Source organism: Rhincodon typus, chromosome 15 (genome assembly GCF_021869965.1).
Source record: "Rhincodon typus isolate 14 chromosome 15, sRhiTyp1.1, whole genome shotgun sequence".
In the NCBI taxonomy this organism is placed as follows: Eukaryota; Metazoa; Chordata; class Chondrichthyes; order Orectolobiformes; family Rhincodontidae; genus Rhincodon; species Rhincodon typus.
In genome coordinates, this window is record NC_063346.1 from 638,080 (window position 1) to 658,075 (window position 19,996).

General features: G+C 42.4%; 1 protein-coding gene across 1 annotated transcript in view; it reads right to left on the bottom strand.

Annotated features, from left to right (window-relative positions):
• tango6 (transport and golgi organization 6 homolog (Drosophila)) overlaps positions 1 to 19,996 on the bottom strand; it is a 140,058-nt gene that overhangs the window by 56,938 nt on the left and 63,124 nt on the right. Inside the window, exons 8-10 of the mRNA XM_048605931.1 lie at positions 9,360 to 9,472; positions 3,142 to 3,318; positions 1,997 to 2,123 (exon numbers count right to left, since the gene is read on the bottom strand). Of these exons, the coding sequence (XP_048461888.1) occupies positions 1,997 to 2,123; positions 3,142 to 3,318; positions 9,360 to 9,472 (417 nt within the window). The remainder of the gene's footprint in view (positions 1 to 1,996; positions 2,124 to 3,141; positions 3,319 to 9,359; positions 9,473 to 19,996) is intronic.

Here is a 19,996-nt window from a genome sequence, read left to right on the forward strand (position 1 = left end):
TCCTACTACCCCAGCCTATCCAGCCTCTCCTTATAACTCAAATCCTCCATTCTGGTAACATCCTGGTAAATCTTTTCTGAACTCTCTCCCGCCTAATAATATCCTTCCTATTACAGGGTGACCCGAACTGGACACAGTACTCCAGAAGAGGCCTCATCAACATCCTGTACAACCTCAACATGATTTCCCAACTCCTATACTCAGAGATGTGAGTAATGAAGGCAAGCATGCTAAGTGCCTTTTTAATCACCCTGTTTACATGTAACGTAAACTTCAAAGAAAAGCTGTTCCAGTACAGCTACAACACTGGCATCTACCGGACAACAAGAAAAGCTACCCAGATATGTCCCAAAACAAAAGCATGACTGTCCCAACCCAGCCAATTACCACCCCATCAGTGTACTTGCGATCATCAGTAAAGTGTTGGAAGGTATCATCTATAGTGCAATCAAGCAGCACTTACTTAGCAGTAAACAGTTCACTGACATTCAATTTAGGTTCTGCCAAGGCCACTCAGCTCCTGATCTCACTACAGTCTTGACTGAAATGTGGACACAGCTGAATTCCAGAGTTGAGGTGAGAGTGACAGCCCTTGACATCAAGGCTGTTTTCAACCAAGTGTGGCATCAAGGAGCTCTAGCAATATTATGGGAGTCAACGGGAATGAGGGGAAAATCTTCCCATTGCTTGCAGTTGTACTTCACACAAAGGAAAATGGTTGTGGTTGTTGGAGGTCAAGAGTTCCAAAGGCCTAACATCTCCAATTGTTTTCTCAATGACCTTTTCTCCATCATAAGATCAGACATGAGAATATTCACTGATGTTCAGCAAGATCTGGACAATATCCAAGTTTGTACTTTCAAGTTGCAAGTAACATTGCCAGGCAATGACCATCTCGAACAAGAAAGAATCTAGCCACCAACATGTGACATTCAATGGCCTCACTATCACTGAATCCTGGGGATTACCATTGACTAGAAACTAAACTGGACCAGACATATAAATATTCCAGCTACAAGAGCAGGTCAGAAGCTAGGAATCCTGCAGCGACTAACTCACCTCCTGACTCCCCAAAGCCTGTTTACCATCTACAAGGCACAAGTCAAAAGTGTGATAAAATATTCCCCACTTGCCCCACTTAACTAGCACAACACACAAAAATATTGACTCCCTCTACCACCGATGGTCAGTAGCAGCAGAGTGTACCATCTCAAGATGCACTGCAGACGATTCTTTGTTTTTAAAATGTTATCATCAATTCCATAGAATCCCTACAGTGTGGAAACAGGCCCTCTGGCCCAAGAAGTCCACAATGACCCTCAGAGCATCCCACCCACACCCATCCCCCTATAACCCACCTAATCTACACATCACTGAACACTATGGGCAATTTAGCATAGCCAAACCACCTTGCCTGCACATCTTTGGACTGTGGGAGGAAACCAGAGCACCTGAGGAAACCCACGCAGACACGGGGAGAATGCGCAAACTTCACACAGACAGTGACAAGAGCAGCAGGTACATGAAACACCACCATCTGCAGGTTCCCCTCCAAGCCACTCACCACCCTGACTTGGATGGTTCCTTCAGCATTGCTGGCTTAAAATCCTAAAATTCTATCCCTAGCCAAATTTTGGGCTCACCAACACCAAATACACAGCAGCAGTTCAAGAAGGCAGCTCACCATCACCTTCTGAGGGCAACAAGAGATGAGCAATAAGTGCTGGGCCTGTGAGAAACACCCACATCTCATGAATGAATTTTTAAAAACATGCCAATTCGTCCCATATTGCAAGAACTGGCTGCATTTCATTTCTAGCAAAATCTGACAATTTCTGTTCACAGGTTCCATTTTGTTACTTTTATAACAGGGACTTATGTCAGATGAGGCCTGACTTTTCTCTCTGCCTCGTTCCCAGCTGAACTGCCCCCTTGTACCCCTTCATCATGTAAAGGGAAGAGCTATCTTGATGCACCACGTCACTGTCTCACCGACCTTCAAACACTCAATGAAGAAATCTCCTGTAAGGTTGTTCTCCTGAAGATTGCTCAGTAACTGTACCAGGCACTCAATCCGCCACTGCTCCGAGGACACTTTCTCGTACAAAGTCTCATCTTCATCACTGATTAAAACAAAAACGCAGTTTCAGAGTTCAGCTTTGGACAGGTGGTGAGCCAGGTCTGGGTTCATCAGTGTTCTTGTGGAACCTGTTGACATGTTTTGGAATATGCTATTCAGGGGCACCATAAAGATAAGAAATAGAAAGGGGGCAAGGGTAAATTCTTCGGAGACACCAGAAGTAAGATTGTAGAAGCAAGAAGAGAAATCATTACAAGTGATTGTCTGAAACCAACTAGATCGATAAGAGTGGAATCAGCTGATGATGGAGAGCCAATAGAGAAGGATTGTGTGATCAAGCATTGCAAAGGCTACAGGTGAATCGGCTACAGTAGAGTGCGTTTGTACAGTTATATAGGATGTTGTTTGTGGCTGCGATTAGGACTGTTTCTGTGATGTGGCAGGGATGAAAACCTGATTCTGGGGATTCACAGGTGGAATTGGTGTGATACGGACTCTGATTTGGAAAACAACGATACATTTGAGAACTTCAGTGAGGAAGGGGAGAGTGGAAATGGAACAGTACTTTGCAGGAACGGTGGGGGTCAAGAGTGAATTTTTGAGGAGGGGTTGATGATAGCACGTTGATGGGTAGATAGTCAATACCTAAAGAGAGGACAGGCTTAACAATAGGAGCGAATGCAGGGGTCAGGAGGCAACAATGAGTGGTCAACAATTTAATGGAAATGAGCTAAAGAGAACAGAAGGTGGTTCCCATGTGCTGATAGATCTGTAAAAGACCCACAAGGAAACAGGAGGGAAACTATTGGAAAACATGCGATGTGTTAGGACAGAGAACCATCAGAGAGGAATCATCAGAAACAGATGAATCATAGGTTTCAACTGATGATAAAAAAGTCTGAGGGTTCCTTGTAATTCTGGGTGACATTGGGTGTGGAGGTTTCAAGAAATCAGAAGTATCAATGTAGTGCCAATGGATGGTTTATGATGTTAAGTGTGCAATAACAATGCCAGTTGTTGATTCTTTCAGGTACTATTGACTATCAGCAAAACTTTCCTACCTTACTGTCTCCTTCACAGTGAGCTTCACACCTCCCTCACTACCTGCTGTAAAATGGTACAATAGGTGCATGACAGGACTTGATTGTGCCAGGCCTGCAAGTTGCTTCAACACCAACATAGCTACTGGAGGTTCAGATTTTTGTAGGAACCACAAAAGAATCTCCTGGCAACCAGAGCTGATAGACAAAAAAAAAACAATTTTTAGTGAACAACAAAAAAAGTCAATAACGGAATCAGTCAATATCTTAAACAAAAAAAAACACAGAAGAAGATAAAGGAAGTGGATAAGAGTGGTATTTTAAGATGGTGCCGTGGAATGGCGACTTTGTACAATTTTCACTGTACTCCTGTCTTCCTGCACTTGAGTACTTGTGACAATAAAATCTAATAGAATATCCATCTGGGAGAAGAAACTCCTTCATAGTTCAGTGTGAAATGAATGTCTCCTTATTCTAAATCTATATCCCCTTTTTCAAGACTCCCCCACTAGTGGAAAGAACTTCTCAACATTGACCCTTGTCAAGCCTGCTCAGAATCTCCCATGTTTCAATAAGATCATCCTTCATTCTTCTAGACACTAATAAATAATGGCCTAACCTCCCTAGCTGTTCTTGATAGGTCACCTCCTACACCTGAGGAATCAGCCTCATGAATCTCTTTTGAACTGCCTCTAATGCCAATGTATCCTTTCTTAAACATGGAGACCAAACTGTACGCAATATTCCAGGTGCGACCTCACCAATATCCTGTGTAGTTGCAACAAGCCTTATCTATTTTAAAATTGTAACCCTCCAGCAATAAATACTAAAATATCATTTGCTTTATTCATTACTTGCTGCACCTATGTGCTAACCTTTTGTGTTTCACGTACTAGAACACCCAGTTACCCCCGTGCTGCGCTTTTTTGGAGTCTCTCCATTTAAAAGTCTGTCTTTGGATTCTTCTTACCAAAATGTATGTCATTGTATGTCATCCCAAAATGCATCACACTTTCTGACATTAAATTCCATCTGCAAAGTTGTTGCCCACTTACTCAACTAATATCACCTTGTAAATTCCCTACTTACCCATCGCAACATGCCCTCTGATCTATTCTTACCATCAGTAAATTTGGATACATCACACTGTGCTCCCCCGCTCTAAGTCATTAATTATAGATAGTAAATAATTGAGACCCTAAGACTGATGTCTATGTAGTCCAAAGGCTTGTGCCATTTCAACCTTAAAAAGACACATTGATCCCGACTCTTGCCTTGTGTGTGTTAACCAATCCTCAATTCATGCTAATACAGTATCCCAAATTCCATGAACTCCTATCTTATTTGTTACCTGATTGAATGGCTTCTACATCTACTCATTCTCCTTTATGAAATCTGCTAATTATATCAAGGAACGCTATAAAATTTGTCAAATGTTACTTCCCTTTCACAAAATGACGTTGACTCTGTTCAATTGTGCTCAGCTTTTCTAAATGTCTTGCTATTTCTTCATCCATAATGGACTCTATCACTTACCCAACAACAGAAGTTAGGTTAACTGGCTTATACTTTCCAGTTTTCTGTCTCCGTCCGTTTTTGAACAGGAGTGGGGGTCATATTAGCAGTCTTCCAATTTGCTGGAACTCTCCTGGAATCCAGTGAATTCACGTATATTTCAACCAATGCTTCCATTATCTCTGCAGCCACTTCTTATTAAAAAAACTTGGGTGCAGGCCATCAGGTCCTGGTTACTTGTCTGCTTTAGTCTCATCGGTTTGATAAATACTTTGTCCCTTGTTACAAGCTATTCCCTTCGTTAGTACCTTGTTTGTGTTGTCTTTGCAATGTTTATACAGTTCTCCACTATGAGGAATGATGCAACATATTGGTTTGAATGATCTGACATTCCCTAGTTTCCCCATTATGAATTCCCAAGTTGCACCTTCCAAGGGTCCCACACTTACTTTCACTACATTCTTTTTCTTCATAGTTCTCAAACCCTCAATACAATACTGTACAGGAACAAGCCCTACAGCCCACCAAACTTGCATTGATGCCTAATCCTTGTTTAGACCCACTACCTAACAGCCATACATAGTTTCTATCCCTCTGTTTGCCTCCCATTCATGTGTCTATCAAGATGGGCCTTAAACGTTGCTAACATACCTGTTTCCACCACCTACACTGGCAATGTGTTTCAAGCACCCACCACCCTCTGTGTGAAATATTTTCCCTGCACTTCTCCCCTAAACTTTCCCACTCTCACCTTGAACCTGTGCCCTCTTGTAGTTGACCTTTCCACCTTGGGAAAAAGCCTCTGACTGTCCAGTCTCTCCATGCCCTTCATAATCTTGCAGACCTCTAACAGGTTGCCCCTCAACCTCCGTCATCCAGTGAGAACAACCCAAGTTTCTCCAACCTCTCCTCATAGCTAATGCCCTCCAAACAGGCAACATCCTGGTAAATCTTTTCTGTATCCTCTCCAAAGCCTGGAAGTACGGTGACCAGTATTGAACATAATATTCCAAACGCGGCCTAACTAAATATCTATAAAGTTCTGTAAAGCTGCAACATTACCTGACAATTTTTAAACTCAATGCTCCAGCTGATGAAGGCAAGCATGCCATATGCCTTGTTGACTACCTTCTTCACCAGTGTTGCCACTTTCAGTGACCTGTATACCTGTACACCCAGATCCCTCTGCCTATCAGTACTCTTAAGGGTTCTGCCATTAACTGTATATTTTCCATCTGGATTAGACCTTCCAAAATGTATTACCTCACATTTTTACGGATTAAACTCTATCTGCCACCTCACTGCCCAAGTCAGCAACCGATCTATATCTATCTGTATTCTTTGACTGTCCTCTTCGCTATCCACAATTCCACCAATCTTTGTGTCACTGGCAAACTTACTAATCAGACCAGTTACATTTTCCTCCAAGTTATTTATATAAATTACAAATAGCAAAGGTCCCAATGCTGCTCCCTGAGGAATGCCACTAGTTACAGCCCTCCATTCAGAAACGCATCCTTCCACTGCAACCTTCTGTCTTCTATGACCGAGCCAGTTTTTTATCCATCTGTCAAGCTCACCTCTGACCCCGTATGACTTTAACTTCTGTATCAGTCTAACATGAGGGACCTTGTCAAAGGCCTTACTGAAGTCCATGTAGATAACATCCACTGCCCTACCCTCATCGATCATCTTCGTCACTTCCTCAAAAAACACAACCAAGTTAGTGAGACATGACCTCCCCTTCACAAAACCATGTTGTCTCTCACTAATATGCCCACTGATTTCCACATGGGAGTAAATGCTGTCTCGAAGAATCCTCTCCAATAATTTCCCTATCACTGGCGTAAGGCTAACTGACCTGTAATTAGTTGGATTATCCTTGCCGCCTTTCTTAAACAAAGGAACAACATTGGCTATTCTCCAGTCCTCTGGGACTTCCTCTGTAGCCAGTGAGGATACAAAGATTTCCCTTAAGACCCCAGCAATCTCCTTCCTTGCCTCTCTATATATTCTGGGGTATATCCCATCATGCCCTGGGGACTTGTCTACCTTAATGTTTTTCAAGACTCCCAACACCTCCTCCCTTTTGATCTCAACATGACCCAAACTGTCTACACACCCTTCTCCAGACTCATCATCCACCAAGTCCTTCTCTGTGGTGAATACTGACGCAAAGTACTCATTTAATACCTCACCCATTTCCTCTGGCTCCACACATAAATTCCCTTCCCTGTCCTTGAGTGGGCCATCCCTCTGCCTGACTACCCTCTTGCTCCTTATATATGTATAAAAAGCCTTGGGATTTTCCTTAATTCTGTCGGCGAATGACTTTTCATGACCCCTTTTCATGACTTTTCATTTCTCCCTCTTTATTAGCTTTTTAGTTATCCGCTGCTGGTTCACAAAAGATTTCCAATCCTTTGCTTTACACTAGTTATTGCCACTTTGTACGTCTTTGCTTTTAATTGGATACTCTCCATGTACGCTGACCACTGCTGGTCCATCCTTCTCATTAAGTCCTGCTTTTTGATCAGAATACATTTTTACTGAGCATTATGAAATATCTGCTCACACTTAACTATCTGGTACTGATCATCCACTGGCCTTCCCTTTAGTCTATTTTCCCTGAATGCTTTAGACAGCTTCTTCTTCATACCTCTGTGTTCACATTTATTTAAGTTGAGGACACTGGTTTGAGATTCCTGTTGCCTTCCTTCAAATTGAATAAGAAGTTCTACCCTGTTGTGATTGCTACTCCCAGAGGATCCTTCACTCTTATTAATCTTTCCTCGTTACACATTACTAGGTCTAAAATCGCCTGTTTCTGGATAGGCTGTGCAATGCACTGCTCTAAGAAACAATCCCTGATGAATTGTCCAAATTTGTCTTCCATTGTACCCTTGCCCATCTGATTTGTCCAAATTTGTCAATAGGCAAATTAAAATTATCTAGGACAACTGTACTGCCCTTTTTACACAACTTTATCATTTCCTAATTAATACAGTGAGGTAATTGCAAGAGGATTGCTGAATGTTTTTAAGTGATCTGCATTGCTTCTGATCACCCGCATTTTATATAATGTTGAAGAATGTTTTACTTAGTTTTTGACACTCCTTTGTAAGCATTTCTTCATACTCCCCTTTTTACAGCACTTGCCACTGTACATTTGTCTCATTTTGGAGTTTTCTGCATCTTTCCAAACTCCAAGATCTGTCTTGCATTTTTGAGTGCTTTTTCTTTTAGTTTTGTGTGATCTCTTGACTCTTCAGTCATCCACATCTGTTTTCTTATCCCATTAAGCAGATCTCTAAATCCATAGGGATATAAATTGGGATTGTATCACATCAAATTATGTAATTAGCATCTTCTACCAATCTGTAACTCTACATTCATAGATCTGCCCAATTTACTGTGAACAGTTTGTCTCCTCCTATTCCAATTAACCTCACCTAAATAATTATACTGTGTGCTCATTCGAGCATCTCTGTTCTGTCTAATTGCTTTACTCACACATTTACCATTTCTCTTTTCTGATTATCAAATTTACATTTTTTAGTTTTCCATTTACCTGTATGCCTAAAGCACCGACTGTTGCTTTATTCTTCCCTTTTGTATATTTTGGTTATTTATACTATTTTTTCATCTGCACTCTCCCCTCAGGAACAGTTCCTATGTGTTGGTATAAACCTATTGGAACACTATGATTGAATCCTTCCTCTCTAACTATCTCCAATACCCTTTCAAACAGGCACGAGATGTCCCTGGAAGGCAACATTACTTGTGTGACTCTTGACCTTGTTTCCAAAGGATGCCGTGTCCCCCACTTGAATTCTCTATAATTACCACATTATACATTCCCCTCCTCCTCCTCCTCCTCTTCACTCCTTTTGCTGAATGAATTTCTGGCTGTCCTTCCAACAGTGTCATTAAAATAGTGAATATACAGTACCTGGATCAGTTTCTATGGATCCTTGATCAATTTGTGCTCTTATTCTGCACAATATTGGTCACATCATCTGTGTTATCATCAAATATTTTGAATACGCACCTCTCTATGAGTTGTGACTAGATTCCTCGTTCTATCACTAATTTTTTTTATGTCTACTCTGTCCAACCACTTAGTGTCCAACGTCCAACTGTAGTTATCAACCTGCACTCCCTTAGCTCCACTTTTAACACCTGGCATACAAGAAGACCCTCAAATCTCCCTCCACTCTGGCAGTTCCCCTTTTGTGTCATTTCAGCCCACGGAGCACAAAATGATAATACTTGACCAATGACTGTAACACATCAAGATCAATTAAATTTCTCTCTCCTTTTCCAAAACCTCTCACTGCACCACGATAATCCTGGAAAGATACTCAGAATCTTTTCAAAACCCATTTCCTTCTTTAAGGTGAATGTGGAGGAGACAAATGCGAGGAGTTTAAGGACCTTCGTTTACGAAAACTGAGATCATCCATTCACTGCTCACATCCCTATCAAAATCCACACCCCATTTTCACATCTGAATCGCCCCAATCAGGTTCCGGCCTGCCACAGCATTGAAGCAGTCTCAAAGTCACCGAGGACCTTTCATGTTTGGAAGCCTTGTGACCGCTCCTTCCTCAACCATCCAACTCATTAGCTTTTGGAGTAGTCGGTCACATCAACTCTGTTGAAATCGAGTATTTCTAATAAATTGACTATAGACATAGGGTAGTTTGAGCGTAAATACAAACCGCAAATGTGAAACTCCACGTGTTGTGAAGCAATAAAGACTAAAGATTGCTGGAATTACTGCCTTCAGAGATTCCAACAGCCTAGAACTTGGGTCATTTCCAATCACACACACCTAAGAAGAAAAAAGCAGAAACACAAAACAATTACTCTGGAATCTAAGCAATAAGTTTTAAATAAAAAGCATCAAACATTATACTACAAATGTGATGTTAGAAAAATCTTGTTCACACAACGAATGGTTCTGGTCTCGAATGCATTCAAGATGGCATTAGATGAATAGTTGAATAGAAACAGTGTGCAGAAACTTGGGGAAACAGTGTCATAATGCTCTTTCAGAGAGCTGGTGCAGACAATATGTGCCACATGGTTCCATCTACATCATACAACTTAAGAAGAATTAGAGGTGACTTTATTGAAATATACAAGATTCTTCAGAGGATTGGCAGGGTACATGTGGACATATTGTTTCTCCCTGTGGGAGAGTCTAGAGTCAGGGCACATAATCTCAGGGTAAGGGGGCAACATTAAGACAGAGATGTGAAAGAATTTTTTTTTTCGGAGGGCAGTAAATCTGTGGAGTTCTTTACAGCAGAGAGTTGTAAAGGGTGGGTCATTAAGTACAGGAAAGGCTGAGATAGATGGATTTTTAATCAGTATGGAAATCAATGGTTATGATGAAAATGCAGGAAAGCAGGGTTGAGGAAGCAGCCATCATCTCATTAAATAGCACAGTAGACTTAATGGACTGAATAGACAACATCTGCTCCTTTGTTTATAGTTGTCTGAAAAGTTCTGAGATTCTGTTAAATGTCACAAAATGGTTTACAAGCAGGATCAAGCTTTATTTTGTTCACTCATGGGCCAGCATTTATTGCCCATCTCTAGCTGCCCTTGAGAAGGTGTGGAGAGCTGTCTTCTTGAACCACTATAGTTTATGTGCTGTAGGTAGACCTACAATGCCATTAGGGAGGGAATTCCAGGATTTTGACCCAGTGAGAGTGAAGGAATGGGAATATATTTCCAAGTCAGGATATGAGTGGCTGGTGTTCCCATGTATCTGCTACCCTTGTCCTTCTAGATGGAAGTGGTCACGGATTTGGAAGGTGCTGTCTGAGGATCTTGGGTGAATTTCTAGAGTGTATCTTGTAAATAGTACAGTCTGCAGCTACTGAGTCTCAGCGGTGGAGGGAGTAGAGGTTTGTGGGGCTGGTCTCAAATCAAGCAGGCTGTTTTGTCCTGGATGGTATCAACGTTCTTCGGTGTTGTTGGTGCTGCCCCCATTCAGGCAAGTAGGGAGCATTCCATCACACTCCTGATTTAATCCTTGTAGATGTTGGACAGGCTTTGGGGAGGCAGGTGGTGAGTGGGAATAGCTCCTCCATATCTGCTCTCGAGAGATTTTGAAAATCTCTATCAAATCTCCTCTCAGCTACCTTTTCTTCAAGGAGAACGTTCCCACCTAAAGTCATAGAGTTGCACCGCATGGAAACAGACCCTTTGGTTCGATTCTTCTATGCTGTCCAGACATCCTAAATTAATCTGGTCTATTTGCCAGCAATTGGCCCATATCTCTCTAAACCTTTCCTAATCATGCAGCCATTCAGATGGCTTTTAAATGCTATAATTGTACTAGCCTCCACCACTTCTGATCAAGGTCCTTTTGTACTCTGAGGTAACCTTCTTCACTGTCCACTACACCTCCAATGTTGGTGTCATCTGCAAACTTACCAACCATACCTCCTATATTCACATCCAAATCATTTATATAAATGACAAAAAGCAGTGGAGTCCACGCCGATCCTTGCAGCACACTGATGGTCACAGGCCTCCAGTCTGAAAGCACCCCTCTACCACCACCCTCTTGTCTGCTACCTTCAAGCTAAGTTTGTGTCCAATTGGCTAGCTCCCACTGAGTCCCATGTGATCTAACCTTAATAATCAGACTGCCATGTGGAACCTTGATGCACGCTTTGCTGAAGTCCATACAGACAATATCTACTGCTCTGCCATCATCAATCTTCTTTGTCACTTTTTCAAAAAACTCAATCAAGCTAGTGAGACAAGATTTTCCACAAATAAAGCCATGCTGACTATCCCTAATCATTCCTTGCCTTTCCAATTGTATGTTTTGCCATTAACAGGCATCTGGGTGTGTATATAAATAGGAAACATTTAGAGGGACAGGGACCAAATGCTGGCAAATCACACTAGGTCGGATTGGGATGTCCGGTCGGCATGCACAAGTTGGACCAGAAGGTCCGTTTCTGTGCTGTATGACTCTATATCAGTGGAAAGTGCCTAAAGTAAAGCTGGTGTCTCATTTCACATATCACAAGATATCAGAAGGTAATGGCAGGTTAGATTCCCCATGACGAGCAGTTTCGTTAACACACATTGTGGCAAGTGGACCCTCACTGTTTCGTTAGGACAGCAACCAAACACCATGTGTGAGGCAATTCCAAAGTAGGAACTTGAAAGTATTGACTCCTGAACAGACTGTACAAACTCTTCTACAGTTTGAAGTTGTTCCAACCATTCTTATTCCCTACAGCCTCGAAAGTGCTAACTAGTTAGAGACAAAGGTTCCAACCCAGTTCCTGTAACATTTAATGAAGAATGTTTCTTTCACCATCAGCTTGCTTGAGCTTGTTGAGTGTCCCTGAGTCATTCTTTTAAGCACACATGAGCAGCAATTACGCACTGAGCCTATCCTGACATGAAGAAGAAACACTTACATTAAATATTCAAAGGACAAAATGTACAGCAGTTACATTAGATATCTCATCAAGCACACGTCTAATTAAGATATTTAAGTGACCTGAAACCATGAAATCATGATCCTGGGAACTGTGTAATATTACAACTGCTTGCCAAGGTTCTGTAGAATATGTCAAAATATCCAGAAGTTACTTGGAAAAACTCCACTCATCCATACTTGAATCTCTCAACATCAGATGTTACTTTAGCATAAGCAGAAAGGCTTAAATCAAGTCCCACATGTTGACTACCTAATACCCATTATTCACATTCAGATCTAAACTCTGTCCATCTCAATCTGACGCCCTCACTATCCATCCTAATCCAGCCCTGTGTCCATCCATTCCAATCCGACTCTGTGTCCACCCACTCCAATCTGACCCCACGCTTTTCCATCCCAATCTGGCCCAATGTCCGTCCTTCCAGAGGCATTGATGAGAAGCAACCAAAAAGAATTCTGGGAGAAGTTGGCTCAGTCACTCAACTGAGAAGGGGATTGTGCAGGACCTAGTGCTCAACAGGAGAAAGAACATCCAGAGGACACTGGCGAGAAGCCACTAAGGAGAATTCTGGGAGAAGTCAGCACAGTCACCATGACTGCTAGTTTCCAGTAGCAGCTTCACCTCGATCAGCAGCTAGGAACTGGAACCAGACAGGCCAGAGGGAGGAGACAGCAACTGAAGCAGGTAAAAACTCGAGCATGGGGCATTTCAGGCCCAGTTTTGAGTAGCAGCCTTACCTTGATCCACTACCCAGAATGCATTGTGGGAGCTGCACTTCGTCACATCACAAGTTCAAAAGTGACATTTGCTAAGTAGACATTTCTGAAGAAGGGTGCCGATCTGAAATGTCAACTTTCCTACTCCTCTGATGCTGCCTGGCCTGCTGTGTTCCTCCAGCTCCACACTGTGTTATACTTGCTAAGTAGTGTTCAGGTAATTCTTTTTTGCCCTCTAGGATTTAAATGTTTCGGGCGAGATAGAGACGGATATAAAAGAGGTGGGGGAGTTGGGTTACAGTTTAGGGAGAATATTACAATTGTACTGAGGGAGGACACTTTGAAGGGCTCATTCAGCGAAGCCATATGGTTGAGCTCAGGAATAGGAAGGGTGCAGTCCAGCAGGAGAGAGGGGAACAGATATGTCCTCAGATTATGGAAAAATGTCAAGACAACAGGGTGGTTGTTGTTGTGGTGGGTGGTTTTAACTTCCTCTACATTGACTGGGATGGTCTGTCCAGGAGGGTTTCACAAAGCAATGTGTGAATAGTCCAATTAAGGAAGGGGCCATACCAGACCTGGTACTGTGAAACGAGCCTGGCCCGGCGATCAAAATTTCAATGGGGATCAGTTCGGGGACAGTGGCCATAATTTGGTACGTTTTAAGTTACTTATGGATAAGGATAAGAGTAGCCCTTGGGTGGAAGTACTAAACTGGGGAAAGGCTAACTACCAATTTATTAGGCAAGAACTGGGGAATGTAGACTGGGGGCAACTATTTGAGGGTAAATCCGTATCTGGCACGTGAGAATCTTTTAAAGACCAGTTGTCGAGAGTTCAGGGCCAGTATGTTTTTGGCACAACATTGTGAGCTGAATGGCCTGTATCTATGCTGTATTGTTTTATGTTCCAGTGAAAATGAAGGATAAGGATGGCAAGATTTGGGAACCCTGGATGACAAGCAAAATTGAGAGTCAAAAGGAAAAAGGAGGTGCATGTAAGGTTTAGAATACCAAAGACAGACAGAGACCTCCAAGAATACAAAGATAACAGGAAAGAACTTAAACAAGGAGTTAAGAGGGCTATAAAAGGGCATGAAGAAAAAACAGGATTAAGGAAAATTCCAAGGTATGTTATACACATATAAGGAGAAAGAGGGTAGCTAAGGAAAGGGAAGGTCCACTCAAGGTCTAAGGAGTGAATTTATGCATGGAGCTGGAGGAAGTGGGTGAGGTCCTTATTTAATACTTTGCACCGGTATTTACAAAGGAGAGGGACAAGGTGGATGGTGAGTCTAGAGAGGGTTATGTTGATATTCTAGCTCATGTAGATACAAAGATGATGTTGAGTGTTTTTAAAAGCAATAAGGTAGACAAGTCCCCAGAACCTGATGGGATCTATCCCAAGAGTGCTGAGGGCAGAGGAGGAGGATATTGCTGGAGCCTTGTACAAGATCTCTGTATCCCCTTTCATCACACGAGAAGTCTCAAAGGACTGGAGAACAGTCAATGTTGTTCCTTTGTTTAAGAAGGGAAACAGGGATAATCCAGGAAATTACAGGCCCATGAACCTCACATCAGTGATAGAGAAATTATTGGATTCTTAGGGATAAGATTTAGAATAGAATAGAACAGAAACCCTACAGTGTGGAAACAGGCCCTTCGGCCCAACAAGGCCACAACGAACCTCAAAGCACCCACCCAGACCCATCCCCCTGTAACCCACCTAATTTACACATCCCTGAACACTATGAGCAATTTAGCATAGCCAATTCACCTAACCTGCACATCTTTGGACTGTGGGAGGAAACCCACAAACACAGGGAGAATGTGCAAACTCAACACAGACAGTCGCCCGAGGGTGGAATCGAACCCGGGTCCCTGGTGCTGTGAGGCAGCAGTGCTAACCACTGAGCCACCATGCTGCCCCGTTGCAACAAGTACTGGATAGGTTTGTCCCACTGAGGCAAGGAAAGGATGGTAAGGTGAAGGAACCTTGAATGACGACACATGTGGAACACTTAGTTAAGAGGAAGAAGAAAGCTTTTAAGGTTGAGGAAGCAAGGATTGGGCAGGGTTCTAGAGGTCTACAAAGTAGCTGCGAGGGAACTGAAGAATGGACTTAGGAGAGCTAGAAGGGGGTATGAGAAAACCTTGGCGGGTAGGATCAAGGAAAACCCCAAGACAGTCTATGCTTATGTGAGGAACAAGAGGATGGCCAGAGTGAGGATAGGGCAATCAGGGATAGTGGAGGGAGCTTGTGTGCGGAGTCAGAGGAGGTAAGGGAGGTCCTTAATGAATACTTTGCTTCAGTATTCATTAAGTGAGAGGGACCTTGATGCATGTGAGGACAGCATGAAACAGGCAGATATGCTCGAACAGGTTGATGTTAGGAAGGAGGATATGCCAGAAATTTTGAAAAACATGAGGATAGATAAGTCTCCTGGGGCAGACAACATATACCCAAGGTTACTACGGGAAGTGAGGGAAGAGATTGCTGTGCCTTTGGTAATGATCTTTGCGTCCTCATTGTCCACTGGAGTAGTACCAGAAGATTGGAGGGTGGCAAATGTCATTCCCTTGTTCAAAAAAGGGAATAGGGATAATCCTGGAAATTACAGACCAGTCAGTCTTACTTCTGTGGTGGGCAAATTATTGGAGAGGATTCTGAGAGATAGTATTTATTATTATTTGGAAAAGCACAGTTTGATTAGAAATAGTCAGCATGGCTTTGAGAGGGGCAGGTCATGCCTCACAAACCTTATTGAATTCTTTGAGGTTGTGACAAAACACATCGATGAAGGTAGAGCAGTGGATGTGGTGTATACAGATTTTAGCAAGGCATTCGATAAGGTTCCACATGGTAGGCTCATTCAGAAAGTAAGGAGGCATGGGATTCAGGGAAATTTGGCTGTCTGGATACAAAACTGGCTGTTTAATAGAAGACAGAGGGTGGTAGTAGATGGGAAGTATTCAGCCTGGAGCTCGGTGACCAGTGGTGCTCCGCAGGGATCTGTTCTGGGACCTCTGCTCTTTGCGATTTTTATAAATGACTTGGATGAGGAAGTGGAAGGGTGGGTTTGTTAGTTTGCCGATGACATGAAGGTTGGTGGAGTTGTGGACAGCGTGGAGGGCTGTTGTAGGTTGCAATGGGACATTGACAGGATGCAGAGCTGGGCAAAGAAGTAGAAGATGGAATTCAACCCACAAAAGTGTGAAGTGATTCATTTTGGAAGGTTGAATTTGAATGCAGAATACAGGGTTAATGGCAGGATTCTCAGCAGTGTGGAGGAACAGAGGGATCTTGGGATCCACGTTCATAGATCCCTCAAAGTTGCGACCCAAGTTGATAGGTTTGTAAAGAAGGCGTATGGTGTTTTGGCTTTCATTGGCAGGGGAATAGAGTTTAAGAGCCGTGAGGTTACGTTGCAGCTCTATAAAACTCTGGTTAGATCACACTTGGAATATTGTGTTCAGTTCTGGTCACCTCATTATAGGAAAGATGTGGAAGCTTTAGAGAGGGTGCAGAGGAGATTTACCAGGATGCTGCCTGGACTAGAGGGCAGGTCTTATGAGGAAAGGTTGAAGGAGCTAGGGCTTTTTTCATTGGAGTGAAGAAGGATGAGAGGTGACTTGATAGAGGTGTACAAGATGATGAGAGGCATCGATAGAGTGGATAGTCAGAGACTTTTTCCCAGGGCGGAAATGACTCTTATGAGGAGGCACAATTTTATGATGATTGGAGGAAGGTATAGGGGAGATGCCAGAGATAGGTTCTTCACACAGAGAGTGATGGGTGCGTGGAATGCTCTGCTGGCAGTGGTAAGTGGAGTCAGATACTTTAGAGACTCTTAAGCGACTCTTGGATAGGCACATGGTGGATAGTAAAATGTAGGGTATGCAGGGTAGATTGATCTTAGTAGATAATAGGTTGGCACAACATCGTGGGGTAAAGGGCCTGTCCTGTTCTATGTTTTGAGATTTAATCATATTTGGGAAAATATGGACTTATTAGCAAAAGGCAGCATCGTTTTGTGAGGGGACTGTCTCACAAAGTTGATTGAGTTTTGATGAAGTGGCAATTATAAATGATGAGGGTAGGGTGGTAGATGATGTCTACAATGACTTTAGCAAGGCTTTTACAAGGTCCCTCATGGCAGGCTGATACAGAAGGTTGTCACCTCTCCAATCTCTCCTTGTAGCTACAATTCTCCAGTCCTGGCAACGTTTTAGTAAATCTCTGTGCTCTCTTCAGAGCAATCACATCCTTCCTGTAATGTGGTGACCAGAACTGCTCACAGTCCTCCAGTTGTGGCCTCCCCAGTGTCTTATACAGTTTCATCATTATATCTCTACTTTTGTATTCTGTACCTTTGTCAATCAGGGAAGTATTCCACATGCCTCTCAACAACTTTATCTATCTGTACTGTAACCTTCAGGCACCTGTGCACTTACATATCAAGATCTCTCACTTCGTCTCCCCCTCTCAGTATATTCTCCTTTATTGTGTATTCCCTTTTACTGTTTGACCTTGCTAAATACATTCCCTCACTTATCAGAGTTGAACTCTATTTGCCACTTTCCTGCCCACTCCAACCCATCTATGTTATTTTGGAGCTTACAGCTATCGTCTACACTATACATACACAGCCAATTTTTGTGTCATCTGCAAATTTCCCAAGTGTGCCCTCCACATTCAAGTCCAAATTGTTAATGTATCAAGTAAACAACAGGGGTTCCAACAGTGAGCCCTGCAGAACACTACTTGAAACAGCCTTCCATTCGCAAGGCTAGCCATCAACCATTACCCTCTAACCAAGCTAACTCTGGGTCCAATTCGGCACATTACCGTGTATTCCGTGGGCTTTTACTTTTTTGACCAGTCTGCCACATGGGGCATTGTCAAATGCCTTACTAAAAAATACGTAAAGAAAACATCCAGTGCACTACTCTGATCAATCCTCCTGGTCACTTCCTCAAAGAATTCAATCAAATTTCTAAGGCATGACCTTCCTTTAACAAAGCCATGCTGACTATGCCTGACTAGTCCATGCCTTTCTATGTGACAGTTTATCAGATCTCTCAGCATTGACCCTAACAATTTGCCCATCACAACTGTAAGACTAACTAACCTATAATTGTTTGGCATTTCCTTTGTACCTTTTCTTCAACAATGGAATCACAGTTGCATTCCTCTCGTCCTCCAGCACCTTAACCGTGTCTAGTGAAGATTGGAAAATAATCCTCAGAGGATCTGCTATTTCCTCCTTGACCTCCTTCAACCTCCTGGGGAAAAATCTATATGGCCCTGGCAACTTATCCACTTTCAAGGGTTCCAACTCTTCTAGCACTTCCTTTCTCATTACGATTAATTTGCCCTATATTTCACACAGCTCCTTTTGGATTACTATAGCCACATCATCCTTTTCCCTTGTGAATACAGAGATAAAAAATTCATTTCAAATTCTTCCCATTCTCTGCATCTTTACACAAGTTCCCTTCCTCATCTCTGGTAAGTACCATTTTATCCTTAACTATCCTTTTGCTCTTTATATACTGGTAAATCATCTTTGGGTTTTCCTTTATCTTGCCTGTTAATATGTTTTCATGCCTTTTTTTAAGGTAAAAGAGGTGGTGTTGCATTATTAATTAAGGAGTCAGTTACTACAGTAAGGCAGGATAATATCTTGGAAGGGTCTACAAATGAGTCTTTGTGGGTACAGCTTAGGAATAAAAAGGGATCAGTCACATTGCTGGGAGTATATTATAAGCCCCCAAACAATCCATGGGCAACACAGAAGTAGTTATATAAACAATTCACTGAGGTGTGTAAAAACAATAATCGGGTAGTTGTTTTTGGGGATTTCAACTTACTCAACATGAATTGGGATTGTCATCGTGTAAAGGGTTTAGAGGGGGTAAAACTCTTGAAATGTATTCAGGAAAGGTTTTTGTGTCAACATGTAGAATGTCTAATAAGAGAAAATGCAGTGCTATACCTTATTCTGGCAAAGGGAGACAAACAGGTGATTGAGGTGACAGTGGAGGAGCCACCAGAATATGTTTTAAGTTTGTTGCAGAAAAAGAAAGAGATGGTCTGCAAAAAAGAGTTTTGATTACGGGAAGGCAGATTTTATTTAAATAAGATCTGGCCAAAGTAGACTAAGAACAGCAATATCTGGGTAAATCTATAGCAGAGCAGTGGAGGTGGGAGGGGGTCGTTCAAAATGGAATTGGCACAAGTACAGGCCCAACATGTTCCCTTAAGGGTGAAATGTAGAAGCAATAAGCCCAGCCAGCAATGACAGCAGGGCCCAATGCGTATCCAGGCAATCAGAGATTGTGAGCAGGTCCTGCCCAGGCATGTTCTTGAGGCAGCAGGAGGAGATCGGAGGTGGCAGCTTCAACAGCAGTAGCAGTGGCAATGGCTTTGCGGCCCGATGCAGGAACAGTGAGTGGTGAGGGAGGACCCCGGCATCTGCAACTGCGGCAAAAACAGGCAACTGAGGGTCTCCTGGACACCGAGCTAAATGGAGGAGATTCATCAAAGACTGTTGAACTTTTAACTTTATTCCTTTATTTTTCTAGTTTATATTAAGGACGACTTTAAATCATTACCTTATTTCTTTATTTTCTACTTATTCTATGAAGGTCTGTAATAGCTAACTTTTTAAACTTTGTTTCTTTTACTACTCTCTGAGTTTTTTTGTACTCGGTACCTTTGCACCTCAGATGGCACCATGTGTGGCGAAATTAGACACTTTTCACTGTACTCCTGTACTTGAGTACACATGACAATAAAATCTAAATCTCAAAATCTAAGAGAACTCTGTATGTCTAGGAATATTCAGGACTGGGTAAGAATGAAAAGACAAGCAGGCGAAAAGAAAGCAACTCAACAAAGACTCTAGTGGAGTGTAAAAAGGAGGAATTTAAGAAAGCATTTAGGAGAACAAAGAAGGGGCACTAGCAGATAAGATTTAAGATATTATGGGGAAGAGGACAACCAGGGAAGGTGTCCATTATAGGGCCATTTATAGACCAAGGGGGCAATCTGTACATGGAGTCGGAGGATATTAGTAGGTTGTTAAGAGAGTAGTTTACATCTGTGTTTCAACAACATCATCTCGTTTTCTGCTTGGAGACGCTGCAGCATCTAGGA